At 34.3% G+C, this 22635-nt stretch overlaps 1 protein-coding gene and 1 long non-coding RNA gene across 12 annotated transcripts in view; one reads left to right on the forward strand and one right to left on the reverse strand.

The window, feature by feature from the left end:
* Positions 1-12310, forward strand: part of LOC134731623 (uncharacterized) — a 124728-nt gene extending 112418 nt beyond the window's left edge. The window contains exons 2-3 of the long non-coding RNA XR_010114053.1: positions 6392-6564; positions 8471-12310. This is a non-coding gene — a long non-coding RNA (uncharacterized lncRNA). The remainder of the gene's footprint in view (positions 1-6391; positions 6565-8470) is intronic.
* The window catches only part of TET2 (tet methylcytosine dioxygenase 2), a 136135-nt gene that overhangs the window by 11974 nt on the left and 101526 nt on the right, over positions 1-22635 (reverse strand). For all 11 annotated transcript variants that reach the window (XM_055296839.2, XM_055296844.2, XM_063611120.1 and 8 more), the window contains 2 exons: positions 7923-8073; positions 5854-5943 (listed from right to left, as the gene is read on the reverse strand). In XM_055296839.2, coding sequence (XP_055152814.2) covers positions 5854-5943; positions 7923-8073 — 241 coding nt within the window. The remainder of the gene's footprint in view (positions 1-5853; positions 5944-7922; positions 8074-22635) is intronic.

Genomic DNA, 22635 nt, shown 5'->3' on the forward strand with positions numbered 1-22635 from the left:
TTGTTGATATAGTTGGGTTTAAATAAACCATCTTGCTATTTGTTTTATTTTTATATTTATGTTTTTTTGGTCCTATATATTTTTAAAAACATTTTTGGATTGATTTCATTTTTCTGTCTTTACTGGCTGATTAGCTATATACCTTTTTTTTTTTTTTAACTGGTTTAAGGTATACAGTGTACTCTAACATCTCACAGTTTACAGCCAAGTAATATACCCAGTCCACATATTGTATAAGTACTTTACAATAATATACTTTCAATTCCTCAGCCTCTATGCTACTTCTACGTGTTATAAACCTCATAATGCATTGTTAACATATTTTTAAGATAGCAAGTCATCATTTTTTTAAAAGTCTTTTAACCACGTTTACTATTTTTGATACCGTTCATTTCATTATGTTGATCTAGATTTCTGTCTGGTATCATGTTCTTTCTTCCTGAAGGATTTCGTTTAACATTTTTAAAGTGCTAGTTTGCTGGTGGTGAATTCTTTCAGCTTTTGTAGGTCTGAAAAAATATTCTTTATTTTGCTGTCTTTTTTGAGAGTTGTTTTCATTGGTTATATATTTCTGGGTGGAGAGTCTTTTTTCTTTTAGTATGTTAAAGATGTTTCTCTTATATCTTCTCTCTTGCCTTTTTCTGAATGAAGTCTCCTGTCTTATTTTTTCCCACCTAGTGTAATATGTCCTTTTTTCTCCATTTGCCTTTCTGAGTTTCTCTTTATCACAGATTGTAAGCAGGTTGATTATAAATTTTTGGTATCTTTTTTATGTCTTTGTTTTTTAATCTGGGGTTTGCTGAGCTGCTGAGATATGTGGGTTCACAGTTTTGAACAAATCTGAAAAAAATTTGGCCATTGTTTCTTTAAATATTTTTCTGTCTCCCACCTCCTTCTGGTACTCCAATTACACATATATTAGTGTAACAATATTGACTAATAGGTCTTTTATATATTCATTTTTTTCAGTTTTGTTTTTCTTTATATTGAAAAATTTCTATGACTATGTCTTCGAGTTCCTTAATCTGTTAATTCCACCTAGTGTATTTTTAATGTAGATATATATTTTTCACTTCTAGAAGGTCATTGTAGGGTATTTTAATATCTTCTAATCTTTCCTTATCACTCTCATGCTTTCCTATGGCATTTTTAGCATATGAAATATGATAGCCATTTTAATGAACTTATCGACATATTGTATCACATATGTCAGTTCTGGGACTATTTTTATTGATTTATTTCTGCCTGTTCCCCAGTAAAGGTTATATTTTCTTTTTTCTTTGTAGGCCTTGTATTTTCTGATGGAATGCTAGACTATAAATTTTACCTTATTGGTAGATTTATTTTTTTTTAATTTTTGTACTGGGATGCAGTTAAATTACTTAGAATCAGTTTGGTCCTTCTATGTTTTGATTTTAAGCATTTTTAGATGAGGTCAGAACAGCCAAATTTACTCCTACTACCAAGGCAATACAATTATGAATAGTATTATGAAGTCTTCTCCGTCTGGCTGGTATGATCAAGAACTATTCCAGGTCCTGTGTGAGATCAAGGGATTATTCTGCCTGCTTCTTCTGATGGTTCTTTCCCTACCTAGCCTTGGCAGTTTTTTCACATGCATGTGCTGTTTAATACTCAGCTGAAAACTGGATCAGAACCCTCTGCAGGTCTCTAGAGCTCTTCTCAATAACATTCTCTCCTCTCTGGTATTCTGAGTAGTGAACTCTCGTAACCTTGGCCTCTCCAAATTTTGAACTTTGTCTCCTTAATACAGAGATAATGCTGGGTGTGTTTGGGTTCCTACTGCCTACGCTGGAGCCCTAATACTCTCTTCAGGAAGTAAACTGGGGTATTTATAGGTTCACCTGTTTACTTCCTTTCTCTCTGGTGCCACTGTCTTTTGAATTTCTTATTCTATATCTAAAAACCATTGTTTCATATATTTTGTCAGTTTTTTCTTAAATGTGTAAAGGCATATCATCTAGTCTCTGTTTACTCCATCATGGCTAGAAGATGAACTTGCATTATGATAAAAGTTTGTGGTGGCTTCATATTATTTACTGTTGGATTCATATATGTATTTGTCTATCTAACGTCATAAAACTTTGGCCAAAGGAAAATGAAGGTACCAACTACTCTTTAACATAGTGTGTGCTTTGTGGCTGTTCCGTTCATGCTGTGGTCTAGTTAGCTTTATTCTGTTCCTTGAACAAAAACAGATGTACAATCAGCTAGAAATTACATTTATGCCATCTCCTAAAAAATACCATGCAGGGTTTTGTGAATGAATTACTGGAAATCCATCTAAATGTATGGAAGACAATTCTAAATGCATAGCTTTCTCATGGTCTAAGGTTGTGCTGTTCAATATGGTCACCATTATCCACATGTGGCTGTTTTTGTTAATTTTTAAATTAATTTAAACTCAATTACACTAGCCATGTATCAACTGTTAAATAATAACCACAGGTGGCTAGTGCCTATTACACTGAATAGCATAAATAGAGAATATTTCCATCTTCATAGAAAGCTCTCTTAGAAGCATTTGTCTAAAATGTCATCTTCATGTATGATAAATAAATAGCACATGATTTTGAGATTCAAACCTGCTATTTCAGGTCTACTGTTAAATTGTAAGGCAGGCATAGAAAAGACAGAGCTAAATATATGTCTACTGGATAGACATGAAGAAAGGACATTTAAGTGGAGAAAACTGAAGCTCTAATTCCATGGGACTGACAGAAGAGATGCTGTGGAGAGCCAACTAAACTTTAGCAATAAGACTTCATGAAATCAAGGAATAAAGCAAGGAAGAATATTCAGATGTGATAAATAGAGATAATACACTCCGTTGGTGGAAGGAGGTAAAGATCAAATAGTAGGTTTTATGACAGCATCTATAACATCAAATGGTCTTCCCGTGTACTGTGTGGAAGTATCACATGGCTATTATTTTGATCTCTTAAGCATATTAACATACATGGATGAACATTACCAATGGTACTACCATGCAATATAAAAATATTTTATCCATTCAGAAGCATCTCATCCATTTACAACTATTAATTGACTTAATTTATCTAGATATTACATCAACACATTGTTTCATATATAAATATTAAAACACATATTGGGAATTACATCTACTCATCTTGTTATAACTTGAACATTTTTGATGGCTTCATATTTTGGGTACTCAAGTTTTAGGAAATGTATAAAATAGTTTCAAGTATGAGACAGTCCATAATAAGAATCAAGGGAGCAAAAAGAACATCAATGCTTTGTTATTCTGCCTCTTTCCTCAAGTAAAGCCATTTGATTAACGGCACCTATTAAAAATTCATTTAATAGAAAATGACCCAGCTTTAAATCTAGCAACATAGACTCATTCACTTCTTTATTTTTATAGCTTGATTTATTTCAGAAGTTCTTGCTGAGAATTAAACTTTTACAACAGTATCAAAGCACTCCTTATACTTTGTGATACTAGCTAAACAAAATAACAGTATTAATCCAACTATTAATAGTGTTTAAAACACTTTTCACAGATATTCATACACATTTCTAAAAACATAATTTATGACATAAAATAACTTACAAATAGACCATCGTTTAATTTGCCTCTATTGTTCCAACCAAAAAAAAAAAAAAGTTTGTTTAGGACTGTTAAAGTCCACAGTGGAAAAGTAGCTAAATCATTTTAGGATTAGTCCCTTGTCCATGTCTGCTGTGTAAACTAATCGAATCCCACAAGTAAATGACAGAGCACACATCCCAGAGCCCCATACCTATTGCTCCTGTATACTCTGCTCTGGGTGTCTTCTCATCACTCCAGCTTTCCTCCATCCATCCATCTCCCTCTTTCACTTTTCCTACTCCATTTCTTCTACTCCCTCTCCCAGTTCTTACTTCATTGGCTTCCCTTCCTCCACTCATGCCTAAAATGATTGATGGCTCCAGAATCCCATCATCAGCCCTTTGTCCTCTTTATAATCTCTACTTTGAAAACCTCCTTTCATTCCTACGCATTCAACTTTAAGTCAAGTCCTGCCAGCATTCTGACTCTCAAATCTACAGTGCTAGCCTGAATTTTTCTCCTGATTCTCCATCTAATTAACCTCGAAGCATGTCAAGCCTAGCATATCCAAAATTTTGATATCTTCTCCCCATCCCAAAACTTACTATTTCTTACCGATTTCTGATACTAGTTAATAGAACTACCGGTCCAAACTGGAAATTTGGTGGATCTCCAAATTCTCTTCTCATCCATACATCTAGTCACCAAGTTCTCTAAGCTCCACCTTAGTTGGTGTACATACTTAATTCCTGCCATTTCTTTAGGTCCTTAAAATCTCTTGCCCAATGATTGCAATAGCTTTCTTCTCTCTCTAATCTTACATAGATTTAAGTTATATTTCCCTTACTTGGCTTTTAAGTAAATTTTTCAAAATATAAATTAAATCACTTTACCCTTCCATCCCCAACACGCACTTGAAACAGCCCAATGGTTACCTACAGAATAAAGTTCAAAGATCTTTATTTAGCATCTAAGGCCGCTTGTGACATCTAGTCTACTTTCAGGGGTTTTTTTAAAAAAATTTTTTTAGAAATGTGCACATACTTCTATTCCAGCTGGAATTGTATAATTCTAAAATTGCTATTTATTTTATATGTCTCTGTCTCCACTAAAGAAGGAATTCTTTTGTTTTTTCCTTTTTTTTTAGAATCTGGGTCGTCTTTGTCACCCAGGATGGAGCACAGTGATGCAATCATGGCTCACCGCAGCCTCAGACTCCTGGTCTCCTGGGTAGCTGGGATTACAGGTGTAAACTACTACACCCAGTTAAAGATTAAATTCTTTTTCTTTTTTTTTTTTCTTTTTTTTGAGATGGAGTTTCACTCTTGTTGTCTAGGCTGGAGTGCAATGGTGCGACCTCGGCTCAATTCAACCTCCACCTCCCAGGTTCAAGCTATTCTCCTGCCTCAGCTTCCTGAGTAGCTGGGATTACAGGCGTCTGCCACTACGCCCAGCTAATTTTGTATTTTTAGTAGAGACAGGGTTTCTCCATGTTGATCAGGCTGGTCTAGAACTCCTGACCTCAGGTGATCCACCTGCCTTGGCCTCCCAAAGTGTTGAGATTAAAGGTGTGAGCCACCGTACCCTCACCTTTATGTTCCCAGTGACTAAACACAGTGTTTGGTTTGTAATAGACTTTCACTTAATGCTGTTGTTGTTGATGTTACTGAAACAGTGAAGATTTTAGTTTTTTGCCTTCATGATGAGCAATTTCTGACAGAATCATCTACCTGTCTTAACTAGCTATAGTTTGGAATACACATGTAAAATAGAAAAAAAAATGTTTTTGCTTGGTGTATGAAGTCAAGGTCAAACAAAAAAGGAAGATCTGGCAAAATCTGACACATCTGGACCCAAATATGTATACTTACAATGTTAGTCTATGCATAGCTTTACATGAGTATTTGTAAGACTATAAATTCTTGTGAATACTCATTTATACTTAGAGACTTGCAGTAAAAATAGGTAGTTAGAACCTATAGCTTGGGCCACATAATTTTGATGTAATCTCCATAGTCTGTTTACAGAAACAAAATTATTCATATGAGAACAAGATTAGTAGATAGAACAGCCTGTGACTTTTAAAAGTGCTTTAAAATGTACTTTTGTATAATTTTCATATACTTGAAACTGAACACTGCAGTGGTTTCAACAATTAAGAGGAAAAGTTAGAATAATATTTAAAAATAATTGTTTCAAAAATATTTTTAGACATAGGTAGGTCATTAGTAACAAGTAAGTTGTTACAATCGCTGCCAATGATTATTTAAACTTACCTGATTATTATATGCATCAGGTGCAAGTTTCTTATATGTTGGTGCCATAAGAGTGGACAGGTTTTGCAAATGAGACTCCAGTTTCTCTTCCTGTATAAAGTGAATAATTCTACATATTAAATTCTAAGTCCATCTTCTCTATGTAAAAGAGACTATCGGTTAGATTATTCCCCTTACATTTTGAATCCCAAACACAATATACGGTGCTTTATTACTAAATAAAGCATCTTTAAAACATGACTATCATTTTATTTTATATGTGCTAGTAAATATCTAGCTATTTGTTTTTTTCATAAGATTGATTTTCTAACTGCATGCGGATATTTTGCATTTTACACATACAAGCCTGTGCCAGGAGTAGGGTTAGGGGAATGAAGCCGTATGGTCTTAAAGAAAGAGGTCACACTTTTTAGCTACCAAGGAAGATGAACTATTAAAAGAACTTATTTAGCTTAATTTGTCTATTATTTCTAATCTTTCTTTATATTTTATGTTTATAAAGGTAGTATTTAAAAAATTTGAAATGATCTCTCCATAGAGCAACTAAAATTTACTGGACACTTCAAATATGGATAAAATGCTTCAGAACTAGAATGCAGGATATATGAAAACCTTTGCAGAATTTACTTGAAAGGGGAAATGCTCAGTTACACCCCCACCTGCCCTGCTCATGAAGAACAGATTTTCCAAGTAATATGCTGTTAAAAAATGGTAGGTGATCATATTTAGCTGCTCCATTTATACTTAGAAGTCTTCATTTCAGATTGATATTTCCCTAAAAAAAAAAGTTGTGAGACATAACCACCTGGCAGAGATGTAAATTTTAGAAGGTGAGGAGGTTTCTGAACAGAGCTCTCCTACCCAACAGAGGCAGTAAGTTACTTGGTATCCTCTGGATTTGGTTTACATGAAACCTCGTGAAAGTGATAAACATGTATCACTTGATAAAACAGTGGTTTAAAAAAAAAAGTTATCTGTAGAAAATTAAAATGACAGCGTGCAAAATCAGTACTTTTCATTAAGTTATTAATGTTCTTGTCTTATGAAATGATGTCTCACACATTTAAGTAAAGTTTAATTATTGAAAACATCCTTTAAAAAACTTACATTGTGATTTCAGGAGTTTTTGCACTTGCTTTATTAACTGTGACTATAATAGTAGGTGAAAGCTTAATAAGGTTAACAAATTCTTCATTTAAAGGGACTCATCAATGTTATAATATCTATAGTATGGAAATATTTTAATTGTATTTGAAATCCAAAAGATAATTGTAAGTGTATAGAATGACTGAAAATGTGGTCATATCTAAATGCTAAATATACTGAGGTTTTCTAATCATTCAATTAGTATGGAGACAGTCCCTGACCTATAATGGCTTGGTTTTTTTTTTTTTTTACTTTAGGATGGGTTTATTGGGGGTATTAAATAGATTTTCAATTTACAACGGATTTATAGGGATATAGTCTCCTCATAAGTCAAGAAGTATCTATATTCTAGACTACATGCCACCCAAAAGTTGTTAAATTTATCAATTTGCAAATTATATTTTAAGAAATACGTATTCTAGAGACAAGACAAAAACCAATGACTTCAGTGAGAAATCAGTATCCATTTATTTCCATTACAGAGTTATATTAAAATCTAAATAAGTTTTAGTTACTTAAATGCATTCATTACAGTTACTTTAAATTATTTGAATCTCATTGCACATAAATGTGACTAAAAATGGTCTTTTCTGAATGTAGTACTTATGTAACTTCCATAATTCAGAGTCAGAATATGAAAAACATCACCAATTCTCATTTAGTTTTAACAATGAAGTGACACCCCTTTAAAACTTTGGAATTAACATAAAAGACCAAAGAGGAAGTTTTTGTTGCTCAAATTTTGTCTATTATTTTGGCATAATATGATTATTATGCCAACTTAACAAATAGTGTGTATTTATAGTTTGGGAAAAACTTTGATTAATAAGAGCTTACCAAGATATGTCATATGGTTCACGTCATCTATGCTAATGAATTCTCTATGAAAAATAAAGTGATTATACATCAGGAAGTAAACAAACCTCTTTTGGGTCATCCCCAAGCAGCTTAAACTTCCTTGGGATCTTGCTTCTGGCAAACTTACATCCATTGTAGTACATGCTCCATGAACAACCAAAAGAGAAGGAGGCACCACAGGTTTCTGGATCCAGCCCCTGACAGGCGCAAGTTCTCCTGAAAAAAGACCAAATTCATTGCTATGGATAGCATTATATAGGCTTTGCAGCTGATATTCTAGGTGTCTATATGCAAAATGAGTTTGAAAAGAAGTCTAATCTAACTCTGTATTAAGCTGTGGCATAACCACACACAGAACTATTTCAATTGACTTTAAAACAATTTTATTGCAATATAATACACATACAGAAAAGTGCACATAATTTTACAGTTTACAAATGGAAAATACCCAGGTAGGTAGAACCCACACTAAGAAACAAAATATTTACTATCCCCTGGAATTTCCCCTCATTTTGCCTTTCAGTCACTCACTGTCTGTCTCCCTAACAGTAACTTCTCTAAGAATATAGTAGTTCTGCCTATTTTTATGTTAATATTGCTTTCTTTTTTACAGATGAGGTCTTGCTATGTTGCTCAGGTTGAACCTGAACTTCTGGGCTCAAGCGATCTTCCCGCCTCAGCCTCCCAAATAGCTGGGACTATAGGTGTGTGCCACCATCGGTGGCTTGTTTTGCCTACTTTCATACTTGACATATACATAGGTATATGGAATTATATAATATAAGCTTATTTGTATCTGTCTTCTTTTTCCATTATGTTTGGGATATCCATCCAAATCACTGCATGTAGTTGTACTTTATTCATTTTCATTGAGTACCATATTCCATCTTATAAAAATGTGACAAATGAATTATTCTACCATTGATGGGCATTTGAGTGCTTCATAGTTTTTGGCTAAAATACAGTATTACAGCTTTATAGCCCTAGTTTGATATATCCTAATGACAATAAACAAACATACAAATAAGCAAAGAAGAGATAAAACAACTTACAAGAAAAAATATTCAGGTAGCACTGTAAATTAGTTTTAAATTAATATATGTATATTGTGATATAGTTAATATCAAAAACCAAGAATTTCAGTGTACAAGAGAAGCAAAACAAAAGATAATAATACTCTGTCAACTATGAATAGGAAAAAACAGTATGAATTAATGATTTGAGTTAATCTCCGATTTTCTTTCTAAAAAATAATTACTTCATGTATTTGCCATTAAAAAAGCCTAAAGTAATGACATCTCTGTAGCAGGGAGCACATCTAGACACTGATTGTGATCTCTAAATATAATTTCCCATCAAAATCTCTGAAATTTGAGAAGATTCTTGCCATGCATTTATTCTATCATCATTCTTACAAACTATATTAAATGGTAACTAAACAGTTGATGAGGAAAAGTCCTGTAAAGTATTCCAGCTAATAAATGCAAAAGGAATATTACAATTAGAAATGATCACTTTACACATGTCAGCAAAAATGGCAGAATAAGGATCTCTGAAAATTTTATCCTCCATAAAAGCAAAAAGTACTGATAAATATTGCCAGAATCAGCTTTTTCAGATCTGGAAATTAGCAAAAAGCTTGCAGCAATATAGGGAGAATTTATTCAAGGGAAAAAAAGACAGGATTTCAGTGAGAACAGTGAGCTCTGTGGTATTTTAACTTTCCCCACAGCTCTATGGTAGCCTTCAAATCAAAACAGCCCAAATTTATTATGAAAAAGCAGCAGCCAGGCTGCCACTAGAGGAGGCCAGATTGGTTGGATATACTCTAAAGTCCCATTCACAGAGACCTTACATTATTTGACCTATTTGGTAGTTTCCTGGAAGATCCCACTAGTAAGGTTATCTTTACTTTATCTAACTTGGAGTTCACCTAGTGTGAAACGCCTTTTCCACAGAGGCATTTGTCAAACAATCATAGGCAACTGTTGAATATTGTCACTGACTGAGGTGTAGCTAATAACTGGAGCAAAACATAAGATAACTAAAAAAGCTTAAAAGTAAATTACCTGGGAAATGAGATGATCCATAGGAGGCTTTGAAAATATATTCCTAGGAATTTAGAAAGCCACATGCAAATGTTGGGCCCACAAAAGACCGGAGAAAGCCCTAAACTCTCACCACAGTCTAACCTTGAGACTCTGCACAAGCAGGGAATAAAAGATAATCCAGAGCTGCAAATAGCCTGGCTGAGTGTTGAATGCATGCCCCAACACACATACAGACCCCTTTGTCAAAGACTGACTTATTGGTCTCAGGCACCTAAGGAATTCTGTCTAATCCTTAGCTGACCTCTAAGTTAACCAGGCAAAGACTTCGATGGCTATCTATGAGAAACAAAACAAACTTTACAGGAGTAGTTAAAAGAAAAAGAAATAATAAACAACAACTACCAGAAACAGTAACATATTCTGGGCAGGGGGTAGAATCTGATTTTCAGATTTATCAGATTACATTATTTTATTTTTATTTTTGTAGAGACAGGGTCTCACTATGCTGCCCAGGCTAGTCTTGAACTCCTGGGCTTAAGTGATCCTCCTGCTTTGGCCTCTCAAAGTGCTGGGATTACAGGCATTAGCCACTGCTCTCAGCCATTACATTAGTTTAAAATGTCTAAACAATTAAGAGAAACAGAAACAAAGTATGGCCCATATAAAGTAGTGAATAGAGGCTATTCCTGAAAAAGTCCAGATATTAGGCCGCTGGACAAAGACTTTAAGTCAGCTATTTCATGTATGCCCAAATAATGAAAGAAAACTGTATTTAAGTAACTAAGACTACAGCATTTTATTAAATACATGAGATAAACTCAAGAAACAGATATTATTAAATAGAATTCTAAAGCTGAAAGTGTAATAACTGCAATAAAAAATTAGAGGGGTTCAATAGAAGAGTTGAAAAGGAGGGAGGGGAAAAAGGGACTTGAAGATAAGTCAATTGAGATTATTCAGTCTGAAAAATGAAAACATAAAATTAAATAGAACCTCAGAGATCTGTGGAAGACCATAAAGCATACCAACATAGACACAATGAAGGTCCCCAAAGTAGAGGATCAAGAATAAAGAATAGGAAGAATATTTGAAAAATAATGGCCGAAAACTTCTCAAATTTGATGAACAACATCAATCTACATGTCCAAGAAGCTCAACTAACTCCATGTAACATAAACCCAAAGATATGCATACATATAAACATCATAACCAAACTGCTGAAAGCCAGCAACACAAGAAAATCATGAAAACTGTATGATTATCATGTATGAAGGATTACCAATAAGATTAATAACTGATCTCTGATCAGAAACAATGAAGACCAGAAGGCAGTAGAATGACATAGAACCACAAGAAAAAGACTGCCAACCAAGAATTCTGTATTTTGCAAAACTATCTTTCAGAAGTGTATTATATAATAAATTAGGACATTCTCTGATAAATAAGAGTTTATTGTTTTTAGGCATGTCCTATAAAAAATACTAAATGTGTGCTTCAGGCTGAAAGGAAAGGACACTAGACAGTACCTCAAATACACCTAAGAACTTAAAGATCACCAGTAAAGATAATTACGTAGGTAAATATGAAATCATATATGTATTTTTGTTTGTAACTATTTTTCTCATATTTGATTTAAATGACAATATCGATCTGATTTAAAATACAAAACAATCTGTGTTAATGGGCATAAAATAAATAAAATGTAATTTGTATAATAGCACAGAGTAAAAAGAGGGAATGTAGCTATACGGGAACAAAGTTTCCTTATATTGTAATGAAACTGGTATTACTTCAGACTAGCTGTTATAAGTTAGTTGTAATCCCCAGGGAAACCATTAAGAAAATAACATCAAAAAATTTAGTAAAAGACAAGGGAATTATAACAGTACACTAGAAAATATCTATTGAATACAAAAAAAGACAAGATACAGACAAAATGGCAGACAAATCCTACCTTATCAATAATTATGTTAAATGTATATAAATTGAAAAATTAAAAGGCAGAGACTAGTAATATCAATTTTTAAAAAGATTTAACTATACAATATCTACAAGATATACACTTTATAATAAAAAGTTCAAGCCATTAAAATGATGTAACAAATGTAAACATATGTAATCAGCAACAGAGCACCAAAATACATGAAGCAAAAAATGGCAGAATAAATAGATAATTTACTAATCCACTTTCAATAATGGCTAAAAGTAGATAGAAGATTAAAAAGAAAACAGAAGTTGTAAAAAACACTATAAACCAACTAGGTCTAACAGGCATCTATAAAACATGCCACCCACCAACAGCCGAATATACACATTCTTCTCAAGCACACATGAAACATTCTCCAGGATGGACTGTATGTCAAGTTATAAAACAAGTCTAAATAAATGTAACACTGCAAAAATTGTCCAAAGTGTGTTTTCTGATAAAATTATACATGAATAACAAGCAAATTTGGGTAATAGGTAAAAATATACTTCTATATAGTTAGGAATCAAAAAAAATGATAGAAATTAGAAAATACCTTGTTGTAAATGAAAACTCAACATACTTATATTTTATTGGATGGAGCTAAAGCAGAGCTAGAGAACAAACTTCTAGAAAAACACAAACTACTAAAATTGACTCAAGAAGAAATAGAAAATCCGAATATACCTACAACAGGTTAAAAGATGTAATCAACACTACTTAGATCTGTCAGAGAAATGAGGTCACAGGGAAAATCACTGCCCTCAAAACCGAGGAAACAGATGGATAAAAAAAGAATTACAACTTACTGGAGCAGAAACCTCTGTAGGAACCAGTGTTGGGATAGGAATATCTGAACTATAATTGATGAATTGCTGGAGGTTCAGTGTGAACAACTCCAAAGGCATCCAGTCATAATAGGTTCCTCACAGTTTTGTGAGTTTTCTACATTCAGGAGCCAGATAAGGTTCTCACAATGAATACTAAAGAAAAATCCCTTCATGCTTCCATAGGAGGAGGGGAAAACAATTTTTGAAAATGCCATATACCATTCTATTCTTCTTAAAAAGTTCTGCCATCAGGCTAGGTGTGATGGCTCATGCCTGTAATCCCATCACTCTTTGGAGGCTGAGGCAGGCAGATTGCTTGAGTCCAGGAGTTCAAGACCACACTGGGCAACATAGGAAAACACCGTCTCTAATAATAATAAAAAAATTAGCCAGGCATGGTGGCATATGCCTGTAGTCTGAGCTACTTGGGAGGCTGAGGTGGGTGAATCACTTGAGCCCAGGAGGTTAAGGCTGCAGTGAGCTGAGATCATGCTACTGCACTCCAGCCTGGGCAATCAGAGTGAGACTCTGTCTCAAAAACAAAGGATAATAAAGAAATATTATGAACAAATGTGCCCACACATTTAATAATCAAGGTGAAATGGACCAATTCCTTGAAGGACACAACTACCAATATTTATGCAAAATAATAATCTAAACAGGCCTATATCTATGAAAGAAATTGAATCAGTAATAACTTTCCAAAACAAAGTACCAGACCCAGATGGTTCATTCTGATTTCTACCAAAGTTTTAAGGAAGAAATTATATCAATTCTCTACAATCTCAGTTAAGACAGAAGCAGAGAAAATACTTCATAACTTATTCTATGAGGGCAGCATTACCTTAATACCAACACCAAAGTCTTTACAATAAAAGATAACTACAGACTAATAGCAACCATGACCATGAATGCATTCATAAATAATGTATCACAACCATGTGGGATTTGCCCCCGCTATGCCAGCCTACTTCAAAATTTGAGAATCAATTAATGTAATCCATTTCGTTAATAAGCTAAAGAAAAATCACATGGTAATATCAATAGGTGGAAAAAAAGTATTTATAAAATCCAACACTGATTCATGATTTTCAAAAGCCCCTCAGTAAATGAGGAAAAGAGGGGAACTACCTGAACCTGATAAAGAATATCTACAAAACCATACAGCTAACATATTTAATGTTGACAAAATTGAAGATTTCCTGCTGAGATCAGGAACAAGGCAAGTATGTTGCCTCTCACCAGTGCCTTTCAACATCATACTGGAAATCCTAGCTAATACATTAAGACAAGAAAATAAAAGGTATACAGATTAGAAAGAAGTTGTCTTTGCAGATGACATGATCACTTAGAAAATACAAAAGAATGACAAAAAGAAACTGGATCTAAAGTGATTATATAACATGGTTGCAGGAAACAAGTTTAATATACAAAAGTTGATCACTTTTCTGCATACCAGCAATGTACAAGCAGAATCCGAGATAAAAATACATTATCATTAGCACCCCCAAAATGAAATATTTATGTATAAATCTAATATGTACATGGTCTATATGAGGAAAATGCAAAATTCTAATGAAGGATATCAAAGAAACAGATGTTCCATGTTCATGGATAGGAAGATGCGTATTGTCAAGATGGCAGTATTTCTAACTCAATCTAGAAATGCAGTGCAATCTATCAAAATTCCTGCAAGATTTTGAGGATATTGACAAACCAATTTTAAAGTTTATATCAAGAGGCAAAAGACCAATAAATGACAGTATATATAGCCTTTTCAGACTGTTTTTTTTACTTAGTAATAGGCAAAAGAATAGCCAACTCAATACTGAAGGAGAAAAACAATGTCAGAGGACTGACACTACACGATTGCAAGACTTACTGTAAAGCCTAAGTTAACAAGATAGTGTGGCATTGGTGAAAGTCTAGACAAATATAACAGTGGAACAGAATAAAGAGTCCAGAAACAGACCACTTAATTATAATCAACTGATCTTTGACAAAGTAGCAAAGGTAATACAATAAAGCCAAGATAGTCTTTAAGAAATGGTACAGGAACAACTGGACAACTCCACATGCAAACAAGTGAATCTATACATAGTCTTTATAGCTTTTGCAAAATTAATGCAAAATGGGTCACAGCCCTAAATGTAAAATGCAAAACTATAAAATTCCTGGAAGATAACACAGAACATATAGATGACCTTGGGTTTGCTGTTGACTTTTTAGATACAATACCAAAAACATTATTCATGAATTAACTGATAACCTAGACTTCATTAAAATTAAAACTTTCCGTTCTGCAAATGGCACTGTCAAGTGAATGAAAAAACAAGATACAGACTGAGAAAATATATTTCTTACTTTTACTGTCAATCAAGCTACTGTGCTCTGTGTTACTCAAAGGAGTTGAAAACATTTGTCCACACAAAAACCTACATACTTTCATAACATCTTTATTCATAATTGTCAAAACTTGGAAGCAACTAAGATGTCTTTCACTATGTGAATGGATAAATCATCTGTGATAAACCAGACAATGGAATATTATTCAATGCTGAAAAGAAATGAACTATCAAGACATGGTGGAAAATTTAAAAGCTTATTAATAAGTAACAAAAACCGGTCTGAAAAGGCTACATATACTGTATCATTCCAACTATATGACATTCTAGAATAGGCAAAATTATGGAGATAAAAAGATCATTGGTTGCTAAGGGTTAGTGAAGTGGGAGAGATAAATAGGTAGGGTACAGAGGACTTTTAAGGTAGTGAAACTACTCTGAATGATACTGTAATGGTGAATGAGTATCATTAAACGTGGATCCAAACTCACAGGATACATAACACCAAAGGTGAACTCTCAACTATGAACTTTGAGTGACAATTGTCAATGCAGGTTCATTGATTGCAACAAATGTACCATTCTGGTAAAGGATGTTGATAATGAGGGAGGCTATGCACATACGGGGCAGCATGTACTTGAGGAAGCTCTGTGCCTTTCATTCAATGTTGCTTTTACCCTAAAATTGCTTTAAAAATAATCTATTTTAAAAATGTTTAAAAATTCCCACAAAGGAAAGCCCAGGGGTAGAGAATTTTCTCAAACATTTAAAAAAGAGTTAAACGAATCCTTTGTAAACTCTTCCAAAAGATAGAGAAGGGAACATTTCCCAACGCATTTTGTGAACTCAGAATTACTCTGACACCAAAACCAAAGATATCACAAGAGAACTAAAGATCAATATACCTTGTCAACAGAGATGCAAAAGTCCTCCATGAAATACTAGCAAACGGACTCCAGCAATATATAAAAAGTAATACACACTGAGGCCAAGTGGGATTTATTCCAGAAATATAATGTTAATCTAATGTATAAAAATGAATCAATATAATACGCTATATTAACAGAATAAAGGAGAAGAGCGCACGATCATTTCATTAGATGTAGCCACAGCATTTGAGAAAAGTTCAACACCCTTTCATGATAAAATTATTCAACAAACTAGCAACAGAAGGGAACTTCTGAACTTGACATAGTCTTTTTTTAAACAAAACCTACAACTAGTATCATACTTAATGGTGAAAAACTAAAAATTTCTTTCTAAAATGAGGAATAAGACAAGGATGTTTGCAGTTGTTAATTGTACCTGACATTTTCTGGAAGTTCTAACTGGGTAATCAGGCAAGAAAAAAAAATAAAGCCACCCAGATTGGAAGTGAAGAAACAAAATTATTTCTACTTGTAGATGACATAATCTTGTATGTAGCAAATCCTAAGGAATCTACCAAAAAAAGTTAGTGCTAATAAGCTAGTTCAGCAAGTTGGTAGGATATAAGACAAATATATAAAAGTAAAATATATGACCATATATTATCAACAAAAATTTGATTTTGCAATAGGATAAAAAAATACATAGAAAAAATTTTAACAGAAGTACAGGCCAGGCATGGTGGCTCATGCCTGTAATCCCAGTAATTTGGGAGGCCAAGGCAGTCAGATCACTTGAGGTGAGGTGTTTGAGACCAGCCTGGCCAACGTGGTGAAAGCTTGTCTCCACCAAAAACACAAAACAATTAACCAGGCATGGTGGCGCACACCTGTAGTTCCAGCTGAGGCAGGAGAATCACTTGAACCTGGAGGTGGAGGTTGCAGTGAGCTGAGATGGCAGCACTGCACTCTGGACTGGGCAGCAGAGCAAGACTCTGTCTTAAAAAAAAAATAAAAAGTGCAGGACTTTGTACATGTTTCATCCAAAACATTACTGAAAGAAATTTAAGAATAAATGGAAAAATAGCTTGTGTTCATAAATTGGAAGCTTTAATGTTAAGATATCAAGACTCTCCAAATTGACCAACAGATTCAACAGAACCCCAGTCAAAGTCCCAGAAGGGGGTTGGATGTGGTGGCTCACGCCTGTAACCCCAGCACTCTGGGAAGCCTAGGCAGGAGGATCTCTTTAGCCCAGGAGTTCAAGACCAGCTTGGGTAATATAGTAAGACTCTAGCTCTACCAAAAAAAAAAAAAAAAAGAAAAAAAAATCCAGAAAGGAAACTGAGAAGCTGATCTTAAAATTCATATGGAAACCCAAGAAACATGGTAGGCAAAAGTACAAAGTTGGAAGACTTACCTGTCTTGATTTCAAAATTTACTACAAAACTACAGGAATCAGCACAGTGTGGCACTGGCATAAGAAAAGTGATGCAGATTAAGAGAATTAAGAGTCCAGAAATAAACCCGTACATCTTGGTCAGTTAATTGAAAAAAACAGTCTCTTCAACAAATGGTGCTGAGAAAACTGGACAGCTACTTGCAAAGGAATGAAGTTGGACTCTTATCTCTCACCATCAAATTAAACATTAATTAAAAATCTAAATGTAAGAACTAAAGTTATAATACTCTGAGAAGAAAGCATGGGTGTAAATCTTTCAGATCTTGAATGAGGCAATGATTTCTTAAATATGACCCCAAATGCACAAGCTACCAATTAAAAAGAAATTGAGTTTCATCAAAATCAATTTAAAACTTTTGTACTTTAAGGACATTATCAAAGTGAAGTGACAACCTGTGGGATAGGAGAAAATATCTGCAAACCATGCATTTGACAAAGTTCAAGTATCAACATAACATATTCTTACAACTCTAAAAATAATACAATTAAAAACATATAAGTAGACTTTTCTCAAAAAAATACATGGTCAATACACACGTGAAAAGATGCCCAATATCAGCCATTAGGAAAATGCAAATCAAAATCATGAGATAAACTTCATACCCACTTGGATGGTTATAATTAAAAAGACAATAACATTTTCTTGAGGATGTGGAGACACTGGAACCTTCATACATTGTTGGCAGAAATGTAAAAGGATGCAGCTACTTTGGAAAACAGTTTGGCAGTTCTTCAAAAAGTTAAACATAAAGTTACCATATTACTAACAATGTCACTCCTAGGTGTATATCCCAAGATAACTGAAAACATGTTCACACAAAAATTTGTACACCGATGTTTGTTGCAGCATAATTTATAATAGCCAAAAAGTAGAAACAATCCAAATGTCAATTAACTAATAAATGGATAAAGAAAATGTGGCTGGGCACAGTGGCTCATGCCTGTAATCCCAGCACTTTAGCAGGCTAAGGTAGAAGGATCACTTGAGGCTGAGTTTGAGACCAGCCTGGCCAACACAGTGAAACCCTGTCTCTACTAAAAATACAAAAATTAGCTGGGTGTGGCGGCACACACCTGTAATCCCAACTACTTGGGGGCTGAGGCATGAGAATCGTTTGAACCCAGGAGACAGAGGTTGCAGTGAGCTGAGGTTGCACCATTGCACTCTAGCCTGGGCAACAGAGCGAGACTCTGTCTCAAAAAATGTGGTGTGAATATATATATGGACAAAAAAAAAAAAAAAAGAAAAAGTACTTTTTTTTTTTTTTATAAAATGAATGAGACTTGAAAACATTGAGGTACATGAAAGAAGCCAGACAGAAAGGCCAAATATATGATTTCACTAATACAAAATGCCCAGAATAGGTAAATCCAGAGAAACTGAATGTTTATTGGCAGTTGCCACTTAGAGGAAGGAAGAAGGGGAGAAGGGGAAGTGACTGCCTAATAAATACAGGGTTTCCTTCTGGGAATGATGAAAACATTCTGAAACTAGGTAGAGGTGACATTTGCATAGCTTTGTGAATGTACTGAAACAACTGAATTGTATACTTTAAAAGGGTAAATTTTATGGTATGTGAATTATATCTCAATTAGAAAAAAACATGGCGGGATAACTTAAAGTTGATTTTCTAATAAAGTAGCTACTAAAAGGTATTTTTATTTTGATAGGGGTCTTTCAAATATTGTTAGAATTAGCACATGACAGTCATTTTCATATGACTTGAAATTTGGCTCATGGTAAATGATATAAAGGGCAAATATTAAATGTCATCTATATAACAGATTTCTGCAAAAATTCTTAATCTTTGATTTACTAGTTGGACTTCTAATTGTAAAATATTTTTAAAGTAAAAATTAGGTCAGTTATTCAAATGTATACAGCATAGAAAAAATAGCAAAATAATTTAACTTTATATAACTAAATTTACACAACATCAAGTGAGAGAAAACTGTCAACTTGAAAACAAAATAATAGAAACAGGCAATGATCATCAATTGATGTGAAACTATCTGGTGAAAGTTTGATGAGGAACATAATGATGGATCAGGCTGACAACTAAACATGCTACACACTCTTAACATCACTAAAATGGGAACCAAGCAGACATTATGTGTCTCCTGATGTATATAAATGATTTTAGCACTACTTATGAAGTGTTTTTGCTAATGTATACTATACATGCACACATACTTACATTACCTAAAAATCAGCTGGGCATGGTAGCTCATGCCTGTAATCCCAGCACTTTGGGAGGCCAAGGTGGGTGGATCACTTGAAGCCAGGAGTTCGAGACCAGCCTGGCCAACATGGCGAAACCCCGTCTCTACTAAAAGTACAAAAATTAGCAGGGTGAGGTGGCGCATGCTTGTAGTCCCAGCTACTCAGGAGGCTGAGGCACGAGAATAGCTTGAACCTAGGAGGTGGAGGTTGCAGTGAGCTGAGATTGGGCCACTGCACTCCAGCCTAAGCAACAGAGCAAGAGCCTGTCTCGGAAAAAAGAAACGAAAAAGAACCAGTCAAACTACCAGTCCACAGAAGATACTGGGGATAGAGGAATAGGTTAAACAAAAGAACCAAGATGAAATTGGCCAAATCCAGAATGTGGAGAATTTTACAGAGAAAATCATAGTTTCTCTAAAAAACAAATTCATAAAAAAAGGAGAAGGGCTATTATAAATAAAAAGAGGCTTATGAATCATAGAATTTATCTTCTAAATGGAGACAATTTTACGAGAGGAAGTTTTATTTAATAGTTATCCCAGACAATGGACATGAACTGGGATCACACTAATCAGAAGTGTCAATCATGTGCAAGGGCTTTTTCTCATTATCATTTTTGTTCATTTGTGTGTTTTCTGAAATAGAATCTAATCAGATAATTTGAACAAACACAGTCTAAATATTAAATGATAAAGTCTTTACCTGTTAGAAATACATCCTGAAATGTTAACAGGTAAGATGGTAAGTTATCTGTCTTCTGCTTTCAAACACTAGTGGGAGTGGATGTGCGAAAAATATATGAAAAAATATTGATAAAATGTTGATAAATATTGATGCTGTGTGATGGGTCCATGGAATTCATTATATTGCACTTTTCCTTTTATGTTTGACAATTTTTATAATATAAAGTTCCTTGAAATGTTTAACATCACCCACCATGGCAGAAGGCATTTCTGGCTTTGATTTCCTTATGATGACAGATACACTCTCACAACTCTTACTTGCCAAAAAAATACTGGTTAGACTTAGTCATAAAATGGAAATCTCAAAGGGAAATCTTTAAAGAAGAAACAGCTGGTTTGGCTCAAAGGAAATGTAAAAATCAGTTTTTATTTTCCCACTGAAAGATGCACTCAGAGTTCTTCTCTGAACTCACAGTGGGTGGTTTGGAGCATGTGGACACAGGGATTTGTAAGAACTCAGTGATGAGGTTCACACAGCTTTGAACATAAAACTGAGTCCGCAGCCTCAATTTGAGATTATTCTATTCTCTGTTCTTGGCAAAAAGTTGTAATTTTCGCTTCTGCCAGCCATAAAATAAAATCTATTTATGGGGTAGAAGAAACTTCAAAAGCTATTTCTGAGTAAAGTCTGTATTGACATTGGATACGTGTCTATTTTAATCATGTATTTAAGTATCAAAATTTTTTATTTTGGAGAATTGCTCTAAGTATGCATAAGCATAGCTTAAGCATTATCTAAATGATTATTCATCTTTACCTTGAAACTAGACAAAAAGCAGAAGTGTACAGCTGTGCTTTGAAATTGTCTTCATATTTGAAGCATGTCTTTTAATAGTTTTGTATCTGCCTGACATTTAGAGCAGTTAAACTAACAAACTACAAGCTTTCTGAGACTCTAGTCCAACTATTTTTCATGGTTTTCAAATGCAAAATAATAAAAGTTCTTCATGTAATTTTTTTATATGTCAGATTCCATTTCAGGCATTGGCATTTATAAGAATTATGGAAAAGCTGGCCGGGCATGGTGGCCCACACCTGTAATCCCAGCACTTTGGGAGGCCAAGGTGGGTGGGTTACCTGAAGCCAGGAGTTAGAGATCAATCTGGCCAACATGGCGAAACCCTGTCTCTACTAAAAATACAAAAATGAGCCGGGCATGGTGGTGGGTGCCTGTAATTCTAGCTACTCGGGAGGCTGCAGCATGAGAATCACTTGAACCAGGGAGGTGGAGGTTGCGGTGAGCTGAGAAAAATATTAGAGATCTATGTTAATGAAAATTAAATTCATTACAATGAATGAAATATAGTTTCCAGGAAACTTCAAGAAATTCAAACATTTTGCAATAGGACTATTCTTGAAAAGAAATTTTAAAACTATCATTTTCACAAGAGGTTCTTCAGTGATTTAGAATTTCAAACCATCAAGTCTAAGAGATATTATGCTTTAAAGACAATGCAGTATTACTGAGTTCCTGAGAGAAATGCTATTACCAGTATGAGCCCAAGTTGCCTTAATTTTTAATTTTTTTTCTAATTAAAGGCAACTACATTTATTTTTTAAAATTTTTCTTCAGAAAGAGCAAGAGGAGTCAGGGTAGATTAAAAAAATATTTTAGGCTGGGCGCAGTGGCTCACACCTGTAATCCCAGCACTCTGGGAGGCTGAGGCGGGCGGATCACCTGAGGTCAGGAGTTCCAGACCAGCCTGATCAACATGGAGAAACCCTGTCTCTACTAAAAATACAAAATTAGCTGGGCGTGGTAGCGCATGCCTGTAATCCCAGCTACTCGGGAGGCTGAGGCAGCAGAATTGCTTGAACCCAGGAGGTGGAGGTTGCAGTGAGCCGAGATCACGCCATTGCACTCCAGCCTGGGTGATAGAGTGAAACTCTGTCTTAAAAAAAAAAAAAAAAAAAATTTACACTTAAAGTAGTCCATCATAAGTTTATAAGTTAAACATGTTATGAATCAGCAATTTCTACCTTCCAATTAATCATTTGTAAAAGTGGTCAGGTACACACCATAAAATTTTTGGATCATAATTATCATTGAAAGTCAAGTCACACTTTCATATAGAAAGAGTAACTTTTCTAAAGAGATTATTTATAGTTGATTTGTCTCCCCACAACTCAGAGAGAGAAACTGTGTTAACATAAATTTAGTAAAACCATGCTAGTTAGAGTTTTAAACAGCAAAGGACAAATTTGGCTAGCTGTTGCAATGAACAGTATGAGCATTTCTTATAAGCTAAGCAAACGATTCTATAGTTTAGTGGATGCAGAGAAAAAGAGAC

Source organism: Symphalangus syndactylus, chromosome 10 (genome assembly GCF_028878055.3).
Source record: "Symphalangus syndactylus isolate Jambi chromosome 10, NHGRI_mSymSyn1-v2.1_pri, whole genome shotgun sequence".
Classification (NCBI taxonomy): Eukaryota; Metazoa; Chordata; class Mammalia; order Primates; family Hylobatidae; genus Symphalangus; species Symphalangus syndactylus.